The sequence below is a fragment of the Podarcis tiliguerta genome (genome assembly GCF_965153285.1).
Source record: "Podarcis tiliguerta genome assembly, chromosome: 6".
Lineage (NCBI taxonomy): Eukaryota > Metazoa > Chordata > Lepidosauria > Squamata > Lacertidae > Podarcis > Podarcis tiliguerta.
Window position 1 is genome coordinate 91,643,955 of NC_139539.1, and position 21,950 is coordinate 91,665,904.

Consider the following 21,950-nt stretch of genomic DNA (forward strand, 5'->3'; position numbering starts at 1 on the left):
AGGGGACCGCAGGCGAGTGTGGGGTGGTGACATTGAGTAGGGAAATCCCCTTATTCCCAATAGGATTCCTCGCAAGAAAAGGGAAGAGCTGGCAGCTCTGCTTCGACTCAGTCAATATAAAAGGGACCCCTCCCTCTGGGCGCGTGTCCTTGGCCGGGAGGGGAGGCGGACACGTCACTGCCCCTCCCTCCCGTCCTCCTCTCTCTTTGGGCGCAAGCGCGGCGGACCGGCCTTTCCTGGCGCGCATGCTCCGTTGCTTCTTAGGGCAAGGACCCTTCCCGGCTCCCCTCGCCGTTGTCAAGGCGTCTAACTCGGTGCCTTAAAACAAAACAAACTTTCTAAAATGGGGCGCGTGAGAGAGAAGCGGGCGGATAGCGGGGGTGAAAGCAGGGAGCGCCTGGCGCAAGTTCTGGGCGGAAGCGGCCTCTGCCCTGTCAGGCGCTGCGAGGGACGCCTGCCGGAGGCACGCGCGGTTCCCATGGCAACAGACGCCGACGGGAAGCGCGCGGAGAGAGGTAAAGGGAGGCGCCGCTTCTCCTCGGCTTCTCCCCCCGAGATGCTGCCGGGCGGGGGGGGGGGGGCGAGACCAGTTCCCGGCGAGGCTTCTAGTCCTCATGGAAGGGGGCGAGGGGAGGGAGGAGGGGAGCTGCCCGGGAGGCCATTCACACGTGCCCCGTTCCCCCTCAGGACGGCGGGGTCGCCATGCAGCGGGCGGACTGAGCCTCCGGCAGCCCCGAGGCCACGAAGCTTCTGCGGAGGTGAGAGCGGAGAATGGGGGTCAGGACCGGATCCGGAGCACGTCGGAAGGCAGCAGAGCAGCCGAAGTGGCCCGCCTGGGTCGGGAGTGCAGAACCAGGGGCCGGGGGCCAGACTCCCCACTCTGCTCAGCCCTGGCCAGGGATGAGGGGAGAGGCAGCCCCCAAAACCTCCCCATCCCTGGCAGAAGGAAAGGGACTGTCTGGGGAAACGGGGCTCTGGGGGTTCTACTCGGGTGTATTCTAAAAGCAAAACACAGAGCACTAAAATAGAAACAAAACAGTCCCACCAAATGTCCTCACACTATTCCCTATTCTTCAGTGCTCCCTCCTCTTGCCGTTTCCCCAAATCTACTGACCATTTCAAAACAGATACATGTATCTTAAGACAGTATTCATGCCTCTCTCTACTCAGTTTTACAGGGAAAAGGTGGTCTGAAACGGAGTATATCTTGACGGCAAGTGACACTCTAATTCAGGAGTCCAACTTCTTCCTTGTAAATGGGTTAACGGCCACAGATGGAACAGCTTGCAGCGCAAGCAGAAATGTAGGAACACATTGTGTGCCTCCTGCAATTTATATCCTTTCCCCCAGGCTAGCATACCTTCTTAAACCAAGTCTGAAATCGAATCACATCCATCACAGTCATACAGTCCAACCATGTGGGTTATATATCCCTTCCAGATATATGCAGCAGCCAACCATCTGAGTCAGTGAGCAAGCCAGCCAAAATCAACATTTCGGCATGTCTGCAAACAAAGGACTCTCTCCAGTGCTGCCATTTACATTATCTCAGCCAGAAGTTAAGAACTTACTCTGAAAGTAACACCACAGAAACTAGCGCTGATATGCCCAGGAACCTCACCAAAATGCTGGAGAGGCTGCACCTCCACATGTGGTGGGAATGCCCCAAAATCCAACCCTTCTGGACAACAGTCATACAATAAATATGCAAAAGAACTAAACAGATATTAGAAGTCACCCCAGAACTGGCCCTACTGAACATCTTACAAGATAATAATGCCCAATCACACTATAAAAAGCTCATCACGCACTTACGCTCAGCAGCATGAAGCATCATACCCGGACACTGGAGAGACCTGTCAAGGGTAAACATGGACCACTGGTATCAAATTGTATGGGAAATGGCCTTACTAAAAAAGCTAACCAATAAACTGAAGCTGACACAGGGACAGATAGAAGAGGACTCCATCACCCCAAGTATGGCTCCCCTTTAGCACATACACTGCCCAACAAGACAGCAACAAGAATCCACCAACAGCATGTGAATCAATATGGCTAACTTGACCCACACACACAAACAAATCTCTGCAGCCAACCAAACACAACCAACCACGCCCTGGACCACCCCACCCCCCTCTTCTCAACCTTATACTGCACACAACACTTAATATCACACAATAAATGTAACTGATCTGTAGAGAACACAACCTGAAGACTGAATCTTCCAGAGGGTGATCTGCAGCAAGCCCAGTGGTCAGGGAAATGGCGGGAGGTATGGTACTGTTACAAAGGTGGTGCACCACCCCAATTTTCTCCCAAGCAGTAGGAAGATTCCAAGGGGTCCCAGGCACTCACCCAGGGTTGTGTTTCCTTTGGCAAAAACTTTAGGAAATATGCATTATTTTACACATATTAGCACCTGGAGTATTCAGTGGAGGGGCTGCAGAGTTTACAGCAGGTATAGGCAAACTCGGCCCTCCAGATGTTGTGGGACTACAACTCCCATCATCCCTAGCTAACAGGACCAGTTGTCAGGGATGATGGGAGTTGTAGTCCCAAAATATATGGAGGGCCGAATTTGCCTATGCCTGGTTTACAGCATTCGCATCTGAATAAGTTCTTGCCCTGATGGTGGTTTTCATTTATGTGTTAGTGGCAGAGCCACCATCTCTCCCTCTCCCTGAGAGAAAAACAAGCTTAGCCTGTTTGCTCACCATGATTATCAAAAGCTCTGATTAAAACCCCAGCACCCAAGAAAACCTTGCACCTGGGGTTCGGGGGGGGGGAGGGTCCCTGTTCCCTCGCTAACCCATAGCAGTACAAACACCTTGGCTGCCCCGTGTTAGCCTGTTGCAGCAGAACCAACAAGAAATCTTCTGGTAGCCTAAAACTGGTTTTGGCCGGAGTTTTCATGGACCTCAGTCCTCTTCGCTTTGGCTTTGTCTGTGCTCATTGGTTTTGTTCAGGGTTTTGAATAGAGATGCTAGGCAAAAGAAAGGAGCGTGCATACCTTGGGCAACGATGATGGCTTCAATCCATCCTCCCCCACTGATTCTCCGAAGAAATACAATAAACCTGTCGCATGTCTCTATCGTTGCCCTGTGGGAAACGGATTACAGGAGCATTTCCTCTCTGACTTAAGCTTTGCTGTGTGTCTCTCAGCGGTCTAGCTAGAAAGCATGTTGCAACTGTGTTTGCATAGGCAAGTCCTTCCTCGGTGTCGGGGTGTCGTCACAAGTAAACAGGCTGTACCCAAGGAAACCCCAATGGGAAGCAGATAGGAAGTGAGGTCACTGTTCCCGGCAAGCAGATTAGGAAGTTAAGTAGCTGCAGGGCTAGGTTTGGTCACAGCAGCTGCCAGAACAAGGCGAAAGGAACCGGCTTTGTGGCTAACGTGCTCCTGTCACCCTCCTTCCCAGCGCAATGGTGTGCAGGGCTTTGCATTACAGCCCTTGGCTGTGTTTCTGCCTCTGCTTTTTGCTGACAGGAGCACAGGGGCAGGCGAGGCAAAGCAAGCCTTGGGAGCGCAGAGACGCAGCTCAGAGCTCAGCCTTGCAGGGCGGTGAACACTATGAGCGGCTGAGGAATCACCTGGGGACCATGAGGGCCTTGTCCAGGAGATATTGGCAGCTCCTGGCCTGCCGGCTGTGGCAGGAGGACTGCGAAGAAGAAGTGGCAGAGAAGAATGAGAGAACGAGGACGGTGATGATGGAGGAGGAGGAGGAAGAAGAGGAAGAAAGAGGAGGCGCGGTCATCGTGGAACACCAAGGTAAAGAGATATCACACCCTTTCCTCTTCTTCCCCGACAGTTGCTTCTGCACAGATTAATGAGGCGGCTACCGCTTCTTAGAATTTAGCTCACTGAGCAAGGAAGAATATGTGTGCATGTAGTGGATGGTCTGAGCAGTCTCTCAATTCTTAGTTTTGAGCCACATATTAAGACTGCAATCCCATACTCACTTCTCTGTAGTGATTCCCGTTTTAACCTAGCGGGACTTGCTTCTAGCATTGCACTGCATGCTGGTCTCCCTGTGAGTATTGTGCTTCAGAGCTGTGTGTTATGATCGGGGTTAGGGGTTCGTTGCTTTTTAAAAACGGACTTTTAATCATTTTCATATGTTTATCCTGATGTTGTTTTGCATATATTGTACATTGCAATGCACACTTTATAAGGGGAGCAGTGATTACTGCAAGCAAACAGTGACCTAATTTGGCTCTGGATAATATCACTCCTGCCTCCAAAAAGTGGCTAGCAGAAATTTAAAAGAGCATATGAAAAGGCAAGTTTTAGTATATAGTCTTTTTCTGTTAATGTATGCCTTTTATTACACAGGTTTATGATTTTTGTAGTGGCTTGTAGGTTCCCTTGAATGCAATGATTACAGAAATAAATCTGAAAGAAAGTTTATATAGAATCCTGAACCATCCAAATCTCACCTTACCTTGGACTGTGCACTGCAATCTCCTTAGTGGAGCTAGGCTGCACAAGTTGGAGAGTAAAGTGGCAAAATCCTGTGCAGAGTGGATCTTACTACTTCAGGCAGCAGGTGCATACTTTTTAAAGTAAAGTAGGCTACCTCATCTGTAGCCTGAAGTGGTAAAGTCCTTGGGAGGGCATTCCCATCTCCTGCTGCTGCATGCCAGAACAGGCCATTATTAGTTATCCCTTGCTGTTGACTTTCTCATACTTCCCAGACACCTGTGAAACTACAGACTGCTTGAGTCTCTTGCTGGACTAGCAGAGGTCTTCACATGTGTTGTTGCCTCTTAATAATGAAAGCCCTAGATGCCTTTTGTGTCCCAGCGCCTGCCAACCTAGCAGTTCGAAAGCACCCCTGGGTGCAAGTAGATAAATAGGGACCGCTTACTAGCGGGAAGGTAAACGGCGTTTCCGTGTGCAGCTCTGGCTCGCTGGCCACGTGACCCGGAAGTGTCTTCGGACAGCGCTGGCCCTTGGCCTCTTTGAGTGAGATGGGCGCACAACCCTAGAGTCTGTCAAGACTGGCCCGTATGGGCAGGGGTACCTTTACCTTTAGATGCCTTTTGTAGGAACGCGGGTGGCGCTATGGTCTAAACCACTGAGCCTAGGGCTTGCCGATCGGAAGGTCGGCAGTACGAATCCCTTTGACGGGGTGAGCTCCCGTTGCTCAGTCCCAGCTCCTGCCAACCTAGCAGTTTGAAAGCACGTCAAAGTGCAAGTAGATAAATAGGTACCGCTTCGGCGGGAAGGTAAACGGCATTTCCGTGCGCTGCTCTGGTTCGCCAGAAGCGGCTTAGTCATGCTGGCCACATGACCTGGAAGCTGCACGCCGGCTCCCTCGGCCAATAAAGCAAGATGAGCACCGCAACCCCAGAGTCGGCCACGACTGGACCTAATGGTCAGGGGTACCTTTACCTTTAGATGCCTTTTATTAGTACAGTGTGGCATCCCACGGAAGTGCTAGCAAGGACGTCCGAGGGAGTGGAGCTGAAAGCTTTTGAAAAAAATGCAAGATCAGACAAGTGTCTCTTGTCCCTACCCTACAAACCCTTGCCATTTCTGGTACCATCAATGGAAGTTGGTGGGGAGAGCGCGCCAGTGGCAGAGGTTGCTTTAGGCAAGCCCAATTCGGACATACTTCTTCCATCAAGAATATTAACGGCCAACTTCGCAAAATAGTTGTGAGGATGAATGCAGGGCGGGGGTGGGGTGGTGGTGGAGAGACATGACCTGCTTGAGTCGTGGGCGCTGGGGTAGCTCCCGGCTTTCCTTCCCAAAACTGGCTTGACTTTCTCCTAGGGTGGAGCTTGCCCATGGTGAGGGAGATCGTCTCCAGCTGGTACTGCAGCTTTGGCAAGTGCTGTGCAACGGGAGACTGCAGAGTGACCAACAACATCACAGGTGAGGACAGTGTTTCACCTGGAACCCTGCGTATTTCACATACACCCTGCATGAACTGCCTTTGGGACACTGGCACCTGGTGCCCATCAGAGCTTCTTGGGCAGCCCAGCAACTAAGGAGGTCATGTGGGGTTGGGGTGGGCAGGGGCAAGGCCATAGGCACAAGGTCAAGGAGGTCAGATTTTCCTCCCCATCCTGCCTTGCAAGGATAGTCTGGACACTGAAGCATTGCAGTCGTACTAATACTTAGCACCTGTGTCAACATAAAAATGAGGGGGAGTAAGCATGGACCAATGGTACCAAATAGTATGGGAACAGCCCTACTAGAAAAATTAACTAATAAACTGAAACTGACACGGGGACAAACAGAAGAAGACGCCTTCACCCCGGTATGGCTCCCCTTTATCACATACACAGCCCAACAGGACAATGACAATAATCCACCAGCAGCATACAAATCAATATGGCTAACCTGATCCAAAACACCCACCCACCTCACTCACACACGAAAACAAAGATCACCACAGCCAATCACAAGCAAACAATCACACCCTAGGCCAACCCCAACCTCTCTCACCACCAAAGGAACACAAGTGAACAACACAAGCAACGCAGACACCAAACTCTACATACATTAAACATAATAGAAACACTGCCACCCGACCCCACCCCCATCCATCTTCCCTCTCTCCACCCCCCTTTCTTTTTTCTTTCTTTTTTCTTCTCCCCCAATGCCTCAACAAACGAAATGGATTTGTAAAAATGTTACACGGGGGGGGGGGGGGACAAAACAACGAGGCATTACACTTACTTCTGTAAAACAAGAAAATCCTTAATAATATATATATATATATATATATATGCAGGTTTTGGTGTCCTCGGGTGTCTTCCCGTGTAAAAGTTGGGGTGTCTAGGCGACGTTTCGACGAGGTCTCACTCGTCATCTTCAGGCTGGTGCTTTCGGCTTCTTGTTACTGGAACAGAGCAGGATCTCAGTGTTTGAGTTCCTATAAATACTGTTGAGGAGGTGTGGTGTATAGCTTCCAATGTTCTGGGCAGAGAGGAGGTTCCCAGGCTAGTGTGCCTTTTCTTCTTTTGTTCCTTAATTACTTGAGGGATATCTTGAGTGATTTCTTGAGTGATTTCCTGAATCCCACTTAGGTGGGTCATTAGGTGTGGATTAGTTGCTAAAGCCTTCGTGTCTTGAACTCTTGAACTTTGTGAAGAGTTTTTCTGAGAAGATGGCTGTACTGCACTTGGTTGTGCTCTGGCTTGGCTTCGTGTATAGGGGCGAGCTGTGGTTTTGTGGCCTGTGCCAGAACCAAACGCCTGGCTGACGAAGACCACTTGACAACTGAGTTACAGAATCTCTCAAATGTGTTAATTGCCAATGGATACCAGCAAAACAGGGTTACGAAGCTAATCCAAAAAGAAACACCCCCCAAAAACCAAGACACAGAAGAAAACAATGGCATAGCCCTCCTTCCTTATATCAAGGGCACTACAGATAAAATTAGCAAAATCCTCCATAAACACAATATCAAAACAGCCTTTTGCACCAACCAAAAAATAGCCAATATCCTCAGAAACCCCAAGGATAAAATTCAGTTGGAAAACCAAGGGGTCTATGAAATACCCTGCAAAGTCTGCCCAGCCACGTACATTGGACAAACAAACAGACGAATAAATGCACGTATCGCAGAACACAAGAATGCCGTCAAAAAAGAAGAAAAAACTTCCTCTCTTTTCCAACACATGAAAGAAACAGGACACGAAATTAATTTTGCAGATTCCAAATTGCTCTTTAACATGGAACATCACCACAAGAGAATAATCATGGAAGCCATCGAGATAGAGAAACACCCTCACAACATGAACAAGCGTGACGACACATCCCGCTTGCCAGACATCTGGAAATTAGCCCTCCCCACAAAATCTGACACCAGATCCAGAGGCACACAGAACGCCATCACCAATCAACCACACCAGACCCAAACCCAGACCCTCTCCACAGATAAACTACAGACACCATCCAGTAGCCAAACCAGGGTGGCACCTCCGGATGCTGCACCCCCCTGCAATCCCTACACAGATCTGGCTGGCACAGGCCACAAAACCACAGCTCGCCCCTATACACGAAGCCAAGCCAGAGCACAACCAAGTGCAGTACAGCCATCTTCTCAGAAAAACTCTTCACAAAGTTCAAGAGTTCAAGACACGAAGGCTTTAGCAACTAATCCACACCTAATGACCCACCTAAGTGGGATTCAGGAAATCACTCAAGAAATCACTCAAGATATCCCTCAAGTAATTAAGGAACAAAAGAAGAAAAGGCACACTAGCCTGGGAACCTCCTCTCTGCCCAGAACATTGGAAGCTATACACCACACCTCCTCAACAGTATTTATAGGAACTCAAACACTGAGATCCTGCTCTGTTCCAGTAACAAGAAGCCGAAAGCACCAGCCTGAAGATGACGAGTGAGACCTCGTCGAAACGTCGCCTAGACACCCCAACTTTTACACGGGAAGACACCCGAGGACACCAAAACCTGCATTCCTGTACCCGTGAAAATCTACGAAAGCAAATATATATATATATATATATATATATATATATATATGTATAACACATAAAAATGAGGGTAAGACCCACAGTGCAAGTGGAGCTCATTTCAGAATAAGATGCAGACAATCCCATTAGTAGACACAGCTAAGTCTTTCCTGTAAAATAGCTGGAAACACCACAAAGCAAGCGGTGGTTTATTTCCCTTGTCTGAGAATAAATCATGTTAAGGCTACACTCCTTATTACCGCTACACCAAAAAGGAGGATGACAAGAATAGTAATGGTAAGAATCATCATTAATGAAGATTGTAAATAGAAAAACATTTGCTCCCAACAAAAATAATGAACACATTTATTGTGTTCTGGCTAGAGTGGGTTTTTATGCCACAAAAGTCAGGTCTACTCAGAAGAAAGTGCCAAGGAAGTGGGGCTTAGGACAGCAGCATAAACTGCAACTCTTAATTTTCTCTGTTTAATCCTGTGAGCGCTGGTGAGTAAGAAGTTCTAAGTCCCCAAAATAACTCTCAGATAGAAAGAAGCCTAGCAGATAAAAGGCACCCTGGAAATGTTCATCTGCAGTGTCCCTGTTCAGCCTCTTAGAGGTGAAGAAAAACTACATTTTTCAAAAATGCAGATGTACTCCAGATGTTGCTGAACCCAAGCCCCAGCCAGTGGGGTCAGTGATCAGGAATGATGGGAGTTGTAGTTCAGCTACACCTGGGTGGCTGTTTCATAGGATACCCACCTCTATTTTGAGTCTCACAGTGAAAGAATTAAGCACAACCCAGTCTCACTAAAACCTGTGTATTATATATATATATATATATATATATATATATATATATATATATATATAAATAAAATTAAATTATGACTATCATTTTCGGGATAAAATGGTTATAGGAAGGATTCAAAATCCCATACCCAGTTACATGGAAGTAAGTCCCACTAAATTCAGAGGGGTCACTTCTGCGCAGACATGTTATAGAGTTTCACAGAAAGACAGAACTCTGTTGAGAGGAAGCACCAGCATATATTTGGGGCGGGCAGATTCCAGACCTGAACCCTTTTGCCATATTTCCTGCCTGCAAGAAGCGACCACTGCTCTCATTGTGCAAAATCAGGGATTCCCTTGCTCCTGTAGAGGTTTCTCCTCATTCCACGACAAACTGGAAGGTGGGCGAGTAAGGAGCATTTGCCTAGGACTGACTACATGCAAAGTAACCTGCCCTGCCAAATCCCAGCTAAATAGATTTTGGGAGGTGCTTCCTCCAGAAGCCCTTGACCTCAAGATCAAACACACTACAAGCCCTGCCATCTCTCTCTCCCTCTGTTGAGCAAATACAAAGGGAATCCTCCTCTCATTGATAAGGAGGGATTGAATGAGAGGCCTGCCGTTTTTTGAAAACTGTTTCCTCACCCTGCCAACCAAGCCTCCATAACTCAGTTGGTTAGTGTGTGGTGCTGATAACGCCAAGGTTGCAGGTTCGATCCCTGTATGGAACAGCTGCAAATTTATGCATTGCAGGGGTTGGACTAGAGGATCCTCAGAATCCCTTCGATCTCTACAATTCTATGATTCTATTTCTCTCCCTCTAAGCCCCTTAATTAGGGATGCGGGTGGCGCTGTGGGTTAAACCACAGATCCTAGGGCTTGCCGATCAGAAGGTTGGCGATTCGAATCCCCACGACAGGGTGAGGTCCCGTTGTTCGATCTCAGTTCCTGCCAACCTAGCAGTTCAAAAGCACAAAGTGCAAGTAGATAAATAGGTACCACTCTGGCGGGAAGGTAAACGGCGTTTCTGTGCACTGCTCTGGTTCAGCAGAAGTGGCTTAGTCATGCTGGCCACATGACCCGGAAGCTGTACGCTGGCTCCCTCGGCCAATAGAGCGAGATGAGCGCCGCACCCCCGGGGTCGGCCACAACTGGACCTAATGGTCAGGGGTCCCTTGACCTTTAAGCCCCTTATTTATTTCCCCTCCCCGCAAAAAACAACAACACCATAGATAATAAAATAAGTATCAAGTCTCTGCTTGTGTGTAGCTGGCACACTATGTCACTTAAATAAAACATGATAATGGCCAGCTAGCCTGCACTCAAAAACATTCTCTTCTCATCCATCTATATGCAAGGTAGGACTTAGAAAAAGCCCCCGCCCCATGCCCAAAGACTGCCAAGTCATTGAGGGGTGAATTAAAACCATTTTCATCCCTTCTGCGTCCTCCCCATGAAATCTTTCCCTCCTCCCACCCCCAAAATAATATTTTATTGACTCACAAAACAAGTTGTTTCCACACTCATTTGTCTCCTTGCCTTCTGCGCCACATATTGATGTGGGCTGATGTACTCTTGGTCTCTCACACACTCAGGAACATCAACCAGTTGATGTTATGAAAGCAGCAAGGCTGCTTTTGGCTTAACTCAACGGGGCTTGCAGCAGTGGAGGGAAAAGATGGTTGTGCAAACTCAGGAAGAACCTGTGGTTGTGACTGGGCTTCAAAGACAAAGCCCAGCTGATTTGGTAATGCTAATTGTGTTGCATGTTAACTCCTGTACGCTGATTGGCTGGATTGCCAATCAGGTTGGGAAAGAACACCTGGTTTTACCATTTGCCTCCTACATCCTAACAGCCTGGGAATGGCAGTGAACTTGCTGTTGAGGCTTTGGCCAACAAGTGAGTAGTTTCCTCAGAGCTTTCTGTGGCTACAAATAACCCTTGTAAAACACAAAGGCTCCAATTCAGCTGAACCAGCTGCAATTAAATCCCAAGGAAATAAATGGACAAGGTTTTCATTATTAACTTTGTCCCACTGGGAGCAATGGGCCCTAATTCAATTGCATTTTAAAAAACCCAAAGTGGAGATTCTCAAATGAGGCCTGTTGTAGTCTTTCATCTTTTTAGGACTGAACAGATACCCCTTTGAATATCTCAAGTTGTCTAGCAATACAAATGATTCTGTGACAAAGAAAGCTGGGGGAATTATACAAATTTGCCAGATCTCTTATTTTGCATGAATTACCGTATTTTTTGCTCTATAAGACTCACTTTTTCCCTCCTAAAAAGTAAGAGGAAATGTGTGTGCGTCTTATGGAGCGAATGCAGGCTGCGCAGCTATCCCAGAAGCCAGAACAGCAAGAGGGATCGCTGCTTTCACTGCGCAGCGATCCCTCTTGCTGTTCTGGCTTCTGAGATTCAAAATATTTTTTTCTCGTTTTCCTCCTCCAAAAACTAGGCGCGTCTTGTGGTCTGGTGCGTCTTATCGAGCGAAAAATACGGTAGTTTGCTGCTGTTCTTTTAACAATTTTACATTTATCCTCCTGCTGCTAATCACTGGTAAACTCAAGAGATTACAAAACTCATAGAAACACCATTACTAACCACCGGAAGCCCATTTCCTGCTCACCTGCCCTTGCCCAGTTTCCCAGCAGTAATGGTGTAACTTGTTTAAAGGAAGATGAAGGTCTTTGAAAGGTGGAGTTTGTGACTTCTCTACAGTTCTATGGAATCATCACACACTTGCACCCAGAGACCTCCTCTTAAGGGATGAATTTCTAGCAATACTGCCCTCCTTCCATTGTGCCTTTTTTCTCAACCAAAAAATGATATGCAAAGAATTTCCTTTTTTAAAAAAGTAATATTTATTAGATGTTTTATAGTTACAAAAAGAAAAAAGGTAAAGAAGAACAATACAAAAATTCAACAAACAATACATCAAAAATAGAAAAAAAACCAATACAAGATAGCAAGAAAAAACAAAAACATTTAAAAGCACATCCAAATTTCATTTGCTTGTTTCCTCGACTTCCTCACACCTCCCTTTTTTGTATTCTAATTCAAATTAACTGGTTCAGCAAATCCTTTCCCTCTTTCTCAGTTTTTTTATCTATAATTTATCTTAACACAAGTCTTGCTTTCAGTTTTCCACTTTTGCCCATTAACAATCAGTTTTTACATAATCCTTAGTAACATTTCTGCTAAAACCATATAACTTCATTCCAGTATTCTTCTAACATTCATTAATTTTGCAATATTTCTGTAAATATAGTTTAAATTTTTTCCAATCTTCCTCCATCGACTCTTCTCCCTGGTCTTGGATTCTACCGGTCATTTCTGCCATTTCCATATAGTCCATCAGTTTCATCTGCCATTCTTCCTGGGTGGGTAGCTGTGTCTTCCAGTACTTTGCGATGAGTATCCTTGCTGCTGTTGTGGCATACATAAAAAAAAAATCCTGCCCTTTTATTCACCACCAGGGTTGGAGCTGGAGCTGGGCAGGCGACTCCACGGGCAACACTTAGCAAAAGATGTTGTCCTGAAGGCTGTTCAAGGCTTCCTGGAAACCCCTCAGCCAGAGAAGGCCTTGGCCCTTTCTTTCCACGGCTGGTCTGGCACAGGCAAGAACTTTGTGGCCCGGATAATGGCAGAACACCTTTACCAGGATGGCTTGAAAAGCGACTGTGTCAAAGTCTTCATCTCACCATTTCACTTCCCTCATTCCAAGTATGTGGATATTTACAAGGTGAGGGGAATTTTTCTCAGAAGATAATTAACCAGTGTGCTGATTGTTTGGATGTTTCAGTGTTGAATGAGTGTCCCTCTTTGCTCCTCAATTCTTAACTTTTGTAAAGGGCCATCATAGAACTGTGGCAGAATTCTAACCTTACAGTGCAGCCTCCCCCCCCCCCAATCACTTTTTGTCTGCATTTGCCTACACCCCACCCCCAAGGTGATGTGTCTTGTAATTAAAACCATTTTGTGCCACTCAGCTTTTTATTTATGATTTTATGCTGGCTTGAGAGCCAGTGTGGAGTAATGGTTAAGAGCGGTGGACTCGTAATCTGGTGAACTGGGTTCGCTTCCCCGCTCCTCCACATGCAGCTGCTGGGTGACCTTGGGCCAGTCACACTTCTCTGAAGTCTCTCAGCCTCACTCACCTCACAGAGTGTTTGTTGTGGGGGAGGAAGGGAAAGGAGAATGTGAGCCGCTTTGAGACTCCTTAAAGGGAGTGAAAGGCGGGATATCAAATCCAAACTCTTCTTCTTCTTCTTCTTCTTCTTCTTCTTCTTCTCTTCTTCATGACATGACTGTCTTTCTTTTTAGTTGCTCAGTTTATTGGCTTCAAGTTTTTATTGTTTGATAGCTTGTACTGCAATAACTGGCCATGCAAGGTTTATTCCTTAAAACAGGGGAGGAGGAGACCCTGCGGTCCTTTAGATTTTGCTGGACAACCACCATTTCCTTCCCCGACCATTGACTGGGGCCGATAGGAACTGGAGCGTAGCAAAATCTGGAGACCCAAAGGCCCTCCTCACCTGCCCTAAAAGGTGGGGAATTAATCTTATTAAATTCATTTCCCATCTCCTTTGGCCGCTCAGGTTCAGCTCGCAAAACAGATCAGTGGGACGGTCCAAGAGTGTGAGCAGTCACTGTTCATCTTTGATGAGGCAGAGAAGCTTCACAATGACCTCTTAGATGGCTTAAAACCCTACATGGATCACTACGACAGCATTGATACAGTGGATTACCGGAGATCCATCTTCTTATTCCTTAGGTGATTACCTCCCCTCTTTTTTTGTAGTCGATGTACCAAAGAGGCGTCTCTTTTTCCATATGTGAGTTTCCAATATGTGAGCTTGAAGAGAAGTTTATAAGCTTATTCAGGTGAAAACCTTCGGATGCATCCATCTGTCACAAGCAGTTCCTCTCCCTGCCGTAGGTGACATGCTGCAGATCCTGAGGAAAACCTCCAGTGCTGGCCAGCTTAGCAGTTTGATGCAATAAGCAATATCTGCTGTGAAATATCCAGTGGGTTCCATCCCGAAATATGCAAGGGGAAGGACATGCATTCCTCTGTTTGGGGTGGGTGGGGGAAGAGTTGTATCAGTCTCAAAAGAAACTGCTTTTCTGAATCCATATCCAAGGCGAGGCCTTTGAATCTCATTGAGAACTTGACCTACTCTCGCTGAAATCTGAATTGCTCTATGAAAAAGAATGTGGAAATGTCCGTTTTGATAGCTTGTTGTCCCTTGATGTCTGGTACTTTGAAGCTATTGGGATTTGTGCCAGTTTTTTGCTGACTTTTGGGGGGTAGGGCCAAGGGTTGCATGCTGTTCAGCATCTCCTGCAAACACAGCTGGGGATTTGCTGACGTGCAGCTGCCCAGGACTAAGTCAACCTCCAGCCGGGGCAGTGGAACCATATCACTGCCATGTCCTCTGTCCTCCTGGCTGCATCCCCAATACAAAAGGGGATGTACTGCAATGGCTGAAGGTGCAAACAAGGTATTGCTGGTTTAAAACTCCCTTCAGCCTTCATTTTCTCACCTGCAGGCTACGTTAAGTGCTCTGAACACAGGCTAAGCTAGCTGTACCATTGTGTTCTCTTTTCCTCTGCACAGGGGATGGTCAGGTTGGCCACCACCAAGGGCACAGGCCTGGCAGGGGGAAATCATGCCCCTCCGCTCTGGCTCAGAGTGGCTAGGAGCCTGCCTGCCCGCTCATGCGCTCTCCTTGCCAAGGCTCGCAAGGGAGCCTAGCTCCACCTCTGCACCCTATGTGCTCCATGCTAGACTTTCCATGACCTTCAGGGTAGGGAAGGGGTCTACTGAAGCCACGGAAGAGGGCATGCCTCCTACCCCAAGTGTAAGCCAGGAGACCAACCATTTCCAACATAAATTATTACACAGAAAGCTGCTGGCGATTTTCTTAAGAGATGTAGCCCCTCCATGCAACCTGCTATAGCACCCTGCATCTGTGCATGGAAGTTAACTAGGACTTTCCCAAAGTTGCTGATCCCTGGTTTGGGACCTTTGTCACGATGCTTGAACGCAGAACAGGTTGTGTGGCAAAGTTATTTTCCTTAGCTGTGGCCTCCGCATTCTGTTGGTCCAACTCAAAAATAATTCTCTCTCTTCCCCCTCAGTAACACCGGCAGCAACATCATTAATGAGGTGGCTCTTGACTTCTGGCGCGCTGGTCGAGCCAGAGAGGAAATAACCATGGATTCCTTAGAACAGTACCTACGGACGGAGCTGCTGGAGTCCGCAGGTGAGACGCCCCTTGATCCAGACACAGTAGGCAGGATTTGCAAAGTTCTCTTTCCCCGTAGGGTTCAAAGGGACTGCTTCACGCATCACCAAAGAACCAACATTTTCCTGTAGACACTGCATTGTGAACCTGTATCAAAGCATTTGTTGTAAAAACACATGCTTCACGTGTGATAATGGCTTATGTCAAGGGTGGGGAAGCTCCAAGGTTGCGGAATTCGTCGAGATGGGGCTGATGGAAGCTGCACTCCCCCATCCCTGGTTTAAGTGTGCATCTGAAAATGCAAGGAGATGGCGTATCCTGTCAAGGACACATGTTGTGGTCAGCCAGTGTCTACTGACACATAATCTCCACAGCAGAGTGAGCTCCCGTTGCTCTGTCCCAGCTCCTGCCAACCTAGCAGTTCGAAAGCACACCAGTGCAAGTAGATAAATAGGTACCTCTGCAGCGGGAAGGTAAACGGTGTTTTCGTGTGTTCTGGCTTACGTCACGGTGTTCTGTTTTGCCAGAAGCGGCTTAGTCATGCTGGCCACATGACCCAGAAAGCGGTCTGTGGACAAACGCCTGCTCCCTTGCAGGGCCATCTTTACCTGGGGGTGCAGGGCACCAGGGCACCAAATTCTGGGGTGGTGACAGGCGCCCGCTCTTTGGCGACTCCATCTCTAGCGCTGCCACCACAACCTCTGAGACCAAGCAACAGCCACCACTGCCCAGAGCCCCGGCCAAGGGAGGACAAGGAAGGACTGCGGGGGGAAGCTGCGGCTCCCGTGGAGAAGGACAAGGGGTGGCAGCAGCAGCGGGGGCCATCGCCACACCTCACAGCAGTGGTGGTGCCTCAGGCCAAGTCCGAGTAGGGCTTGGTGGCGAAGCAGCAGCTGCTGGCGCAGCAGATACCTTGGGAGAAGCTGTGCCTGGAGGACCGGGAGGCGGAGGAGGCAGCGAGGCAAGTCCCATCTCAGCCTCTCCCCTCCCTGCCCTGCAGAGCCCGCCTGCTGGGAAGGGGTGGCTCCTTCGCCCGCCCATCCAACAGACGGATCCTTCAGGCCAGCGAAGGGCCGCACTATAACCCCTCCCCTGGCGCCGGGGGGGGGGTCAGCTTCGCCAGATGCGCACACTCCTTTCCCGCCTGGGGAGCCTGCCGCCCACCACGGTGCAGGCATCCCTCCAGGCCGCCCTAAATTTGGGGGGGCTGGGCAGATCTTTGCACCCTGGCACCACATATGCTAAAGACGGCCCTGCTCCCTTGGCCTGAAAACGAGTTGAATGCTGGAACCCCATAGTCACCTTTGACTGGACTTAACCATCCAGGGGTCCTTTACCTTTTTTTTTTACCTTTACTGACACATAATGTCAAGAGTTCCTTTGGATAAAGCAGCGCTTGCTGGAGCAGCTATATATCCACTGGGAATGTTAACTGCATTTGCTAACGTCCATGCTTCATTCCCCACGGGTGGCATTGTGGTCTAAACCACAGAGCCCAGGACTTGTCAATCAGAAGGTTGGCGGTTCGAATCCCTGCGACGGGATGAGCTCCCGTTGCTCGGTCTCCGCTCCTGCCAACCTAGCAGTTCGAAAGCACGTCAAAGTGCAAGTAGATAAATAGGTACAGTTGCAGCGGGAAGGTAAACGGCGTTTCCGTGCGCTGCTCAGGTTCACCAGAAGCGGCTTAGTCATACTGGCCACATGACCCAGAAGCTGTACGCTGGCTCTCTGGCGAATAAAGCAAGATGAGCGCCGCAACCCCAGAGTCGGTCACGACTGGACCCAATGGTCAGGGGTCCCTTTACCTTTTATGCTTCCTTCCCACTGTCTCTCCTGCTCTTTCCCTTCCCTTGTCTACTCCTGCTGCCAAAATTTAGACTGTTAAGATCCCTGGGACAGCATTCTATCTGTTTTGTTACTCCACTAAAGGCCACATACGCTGACGTCCCTGTACAAACAGCCCATGCCCAACTCAGCTAGGAAAGCAGCAGTCTTTCCTAGCCAGCTTCTGCGGCAACCTGGAGACACAATACCTTGGAGGAAAGGGGGGGAAATTGTCTTACGCACCCCTTCCACTTCTTTTCCTCCAGATGAGGGTTATGCCCACAACCGCCTTCTGGAAGAGAATCTCATAGACTTCCTGGTACCGTTCCTGCCTTTAGAGTACCGCCACGTGAAGCTGTGCGCTCGAGACGCTTTCCTTGCCCGGGGCCTTCAGTTCACCGAAGAGGCACTGGATGAGGTTGCAAGGATGATGGTGTTCGTCCCCAAGGAGGAGAAACTTTTCTCAGCCCAGGGTTGCAAGTCAGTCTCTCAGCGTATAAACTACTTCCTTCCCTGATGTTGTCGGAGTTTGGCTGCACAAAGGGCTGCAATGCAACCTTCCTCTTGCACAGGGAGCGAGAGAGGTTTACTTCACTGTCACCGGGCATTAAACCCCCTACAGTGTGGGGGCTGCTGGACTGGGGAAAAGCAATAATTCTGAAGTCTGTGGAGGAACATGCATCAGCAAATGAAGACGTTGCCAATGAGTAGACACTATGAAGCTGGAATCAACATCAATGGTGCTGTTACAAAGGACATTTTCATGCACTGCTTTGGAATAAATGGTGGGCATTTAGGCAGGTCCTGAGGCAGAGAAACTACAGCAGCAAGTAAGAGTTGAAGGCTGCTTCCTTTTTGTCTTGAAGACTGAGATTTCTTTTGGCGGTTGTCTGAAAGGAGACATGACTTCCTGCTCTGCCCCTTTAGGGGTGTGACTGAACAAGGAGCTGGAATATTTGCCTACAATGCAAGAAACGCCTTCTTCTTTCAGAACGAGTTATTGCATGAATGAGAGGACTTGCTCTGAACTTTGAGAGGTAGTACTTACCTTCACAGTACTTCATAATCGGCTTTTAAAGGATGCGGGGATACTGCAGCAAGTAATCTGCTGCAAAGTTTTGGCTAATGTGCATCCCTGTATATATGTACACTATGGAGAACGCACATTTGCAATTTTTAATCTGCTAAGGGACTTAAATCCAGGACACCATCAGGGTGTACTCAACTCAAAGTCTGTGTTTGTGTTGGATGGGTATGGGGTGGGAGGCAGCGACAAGTGCCAAAATTGCGGCGCACTTCCAGCTCAGCGCTGAAGTTGAGCAATAAAGCTTAGTCAGTGCGAGATAAAAAGCAAACACTGTTTGCATGAGCCAACGTTCACTGCTTTTGCAAACCTGCACCTTTATGAATTAAAACTTGGCACCGTTACCCATTTCTGCTACAATACAAAGCACAGAGTGGTCAAGCTTGGCATCCGGATGCTTGTTCTGGCCCACTTTTGACATACTTTAGAGAGTGCAGCCTCACATTGGCCAGGTGTGTCCTACTGCTTAGCCCACCAGAAAGAGATGTAGTGCTTGCTTAGCAGGTAGGAACACAGGCCAGAATGATATAGGAATTTAGTAGTGAGCTAACATTTCAAGCCTCCACACATAAGCCCTGGGCAAACATTAATCCATGCATGGATATCAACCAGTCCTAGAGGCAGCTTAAGCAGGCCTGGTGGGTGAGGCTGGTACAATTTCATTTCCTCACAATACAAACTTGTAAATTAATCCAAACTATTCTTCTGGTTTAGGGTGGGCAGCAGGAGAGGCTAACCCATGGCTTGTGCGCTGAATCTAACTTCCTCTTGAGCTATTTTAATGCCCTCAAGACCCTCAATAATTTGGTGCCAACCTTTTATTAGGTTTTGGGTTTTTTTGCAAACTGTTCTGCTCTGTGCCATAGTCTGCTGTGGTGTGCAGCTTCCTCATTCTTGAAAACTTGCATCTGAAGCACTTGCTAAAAATAAAACAGCAGGAACCACCCAAATCACCCTTTCTTCTGCACTGGAAAAGTCCCTCTTGCTCTCATGGCGAAGCAGAGCTGCAGAATCACTGCAGTGCTCTAAGAAGGCTGTCTTAATGCTGCAAGGTTGAGTGAGACAGAGAGAGGGCTCACCACAATTAAAGTTGAGACATGGCTGTGGGAAGCCCAGGCATACAAGCTTGCTCACTGGGTCAGCACTTCACACATACTTGGGAAATGAACAGAAAAGCACACTCCTGCCCAAGCGCTGGTTGCTACAAGACGAAAACAATAGTCCAAGTCCTCTTCCATCACTCTGGTTCTTCTCTCTCTCTTTGCAGGGAAAATAGCTTGTCATTAGTTCATCTCCTTGCTTTACCAGCACATCATGGTTCTAGCTTATTAGAACAGAAATGTGCCTTTTACTTCTCATAGGGCTGGAAAATCCAACTGCTTTCCTGAGCACAGACAAAGTGCGAGAGCCACAGCAGGGGGGGGGGGCAGCAATGACGACAGAGAAGCTTTAAAGCCTCAAAGTACAACAGCTGGAAAGCGCACTGAGATAGCCCCCAAGATGAATAGGTGGTCAGACATTCTGCTACAGGAGGCACTTGTGGTGGAGGCAGAATTAACATGTTCAGACAACTTATCATTGTAAAAGCAACAAATCCATGTTTATCCCTTCTACGGAAGTAAAAGGTGAAAAAACCCACACTACTACTAGTTTCTAATTATGAATTATTATAAACACCATTAAATTATTTGAATTGTGAAAATAATTCCAGGGTCGTCGTTTCTGTCAACTCAAATTCGTTCTAAAAATATTTGTGGCAAGAACTGCCGCTTGGCTTTGGACTTACCCATTTCTGGTTCTTCAGCCATGGTCACTTTGGCACGTGGCTCCTACAGAATTTGCAATGGCACAACATAGACTCTGAGATGTGGCCAACAGATCTAGCATTGACATGTCCCGATGCGCCACAATTTGGCCGAAAACCTGGGGGTTCAATTGCCGCTGCACCTCTGGCACCACCGAGTAGCAGAGCCAGTCTGCTTACACATGGTTGACTCCAGCCAAATACTCTGCTCTCAGATGCTAGATGCCTTTCTACCCACATGAATAGTTTTTCTGCCTCTCAATTCTGCTTTTTTGACCAGGTCCTGGCCTCCTTGTTGACATAGGCATGGGTAGCAGTTTTGTAGGTCCACACCAGCAGGTGCTGATCCTAGAACATCCGAACAGAGGCCCTGGATCACTGACTCCTCCAGGTGTGCTCCTCAGGTAATGAGACTGGCATTTGTCATAAGAACCAGCCTCCGTGGCTCCTGAAGACTTACCGTATTTTTCGCCCTATAGGACGCACATTTTCCCCTCCAAAAATGAAGGGGAAATGTGTGTGCGTCTATGGGGCGAATGCAGGCTTTCGCTGAAGCCTGGAGAGTGAGAGGGGCCGGTGCGCACCGACCCCTCTCGCTCTCCAGGCTTCAGGAAGCTCTGTGCAACCCTCGGGAGACCGGCTCCGAGGGTTGCGCAGAGCTGCCTGCAGTCCCGGGCTCAGCGCAGCTCTGCGCAGCCATTGGGAGCGGGGTGCGAAGTCCCGCCCGGCTCCCGGTGGCTGCGCAGAGCTGCCTGCAGTCCCGGGCTCAGCGCAGCTCTGCACGGCCATCGGGAGCGGGGCGCGAAGTCCCGCCCGGCTCCCGATGGCTGCGCAGAGCTGCCTGCAGTCCTGGGCTCAGCGCACTTCTCCCCATCGCCAGCCCCACAAGCTCGGGGGACAGCGGGGAGGCAGAGCGCACCTTCCCGCTGTTCCCCGACCTGGTTCTTCCAGCGCGGCACCTGGGGGGGAAATAATTTTTTTTTCTTTATTTCCCCCCCCAAAAAACTTAGGTGCGTCCTATGGGCCGGTGCGTCCTATGGGGCGCAAAATATGGTACTCCTGAAAAATGATGGGGGTGCAGTTAGCAGTATAGCACCTCCTTCAACGTGGGAGGTACAGAGAGCAGTATCCGTTCTTTCTGGGTGATCTAGTTCTGAACGTTTCTGCAGCAACCTGGAGTGAAGTCTTGCCCATTGCACCGGATTGTAGGTGCTCACCAAAAGGCCTTGGAGATGAGCCAGAAACATCAGATCCTCAGGGAACCTGCAGAGGTCTTCTCCACGCTCTTGTCATGATATGAACCTTCCCATGTCCAACAACACATCCTGGAGGGGGAGGTTCTGTAGTAGACAAACCTTAGGTAATTATTCTGGCGGCAATGTGGAGACAAGCCTCAGAGAGGTCTACATACCATCCAGTCACCCTCTTTTAGTGCCTCTATGGTTGACCATATTGTTTCAATTTCGAACAGGTTTTTTTTTTTACCCATTTGTTTAGTGATTTGAAGTCTAGAATTGTGCAAATGTCTCCATGCTGTTTGGCACCAAGGATGGGATTAAAGATATTCCAGATCTCCCAGAAGAGGAGCAGAACCTAGGGCTCCGATGTCCAACAAGTGTTGAGTGGTCCATCAGTAAGCCTGATGTTTTACTGGATTTCTGGAATGAGAGGTTGGGACAAACCGATCCTGAGGTCAAATTGTATGGCATTTGGATACTGTCTCTATCACTCACCTCTCTGTTGTTATGTGGGACCAGAGAT

At 48.5% G+C, this 21,950-nt stretch overlaps 1 protein-coding gene across 1 annotated transcript; it reads left to right on the forward strand.

Annotated features, from left to right (window-relative positions):
* The first annotated feature begins 328 nt into the window (after positions 1-328).
* TOR3A (torsin family 3 member A) lies at positions 329-20,090 on the forward strand. Its single transcript, XM_083446358.1, is given in 9 exon segments — positions 329-466; positions 469-515; positions 688-758; positions 3,488-3,769; positions 5,780-5,881; positions 12,703-12,968; positions 13,825-14,000; positions 15,371-15,495; positions 17,568-20,090. Coding segments are annotated over 9 exon segments (1,443 nt in total). The 5' UTR covers positions 329-343; the 3' UTR covers positions 17,819-20,090.
* The last annotated feature ends 1,860 nt before the right edge of the window (positions 20,091-21,950 follow it).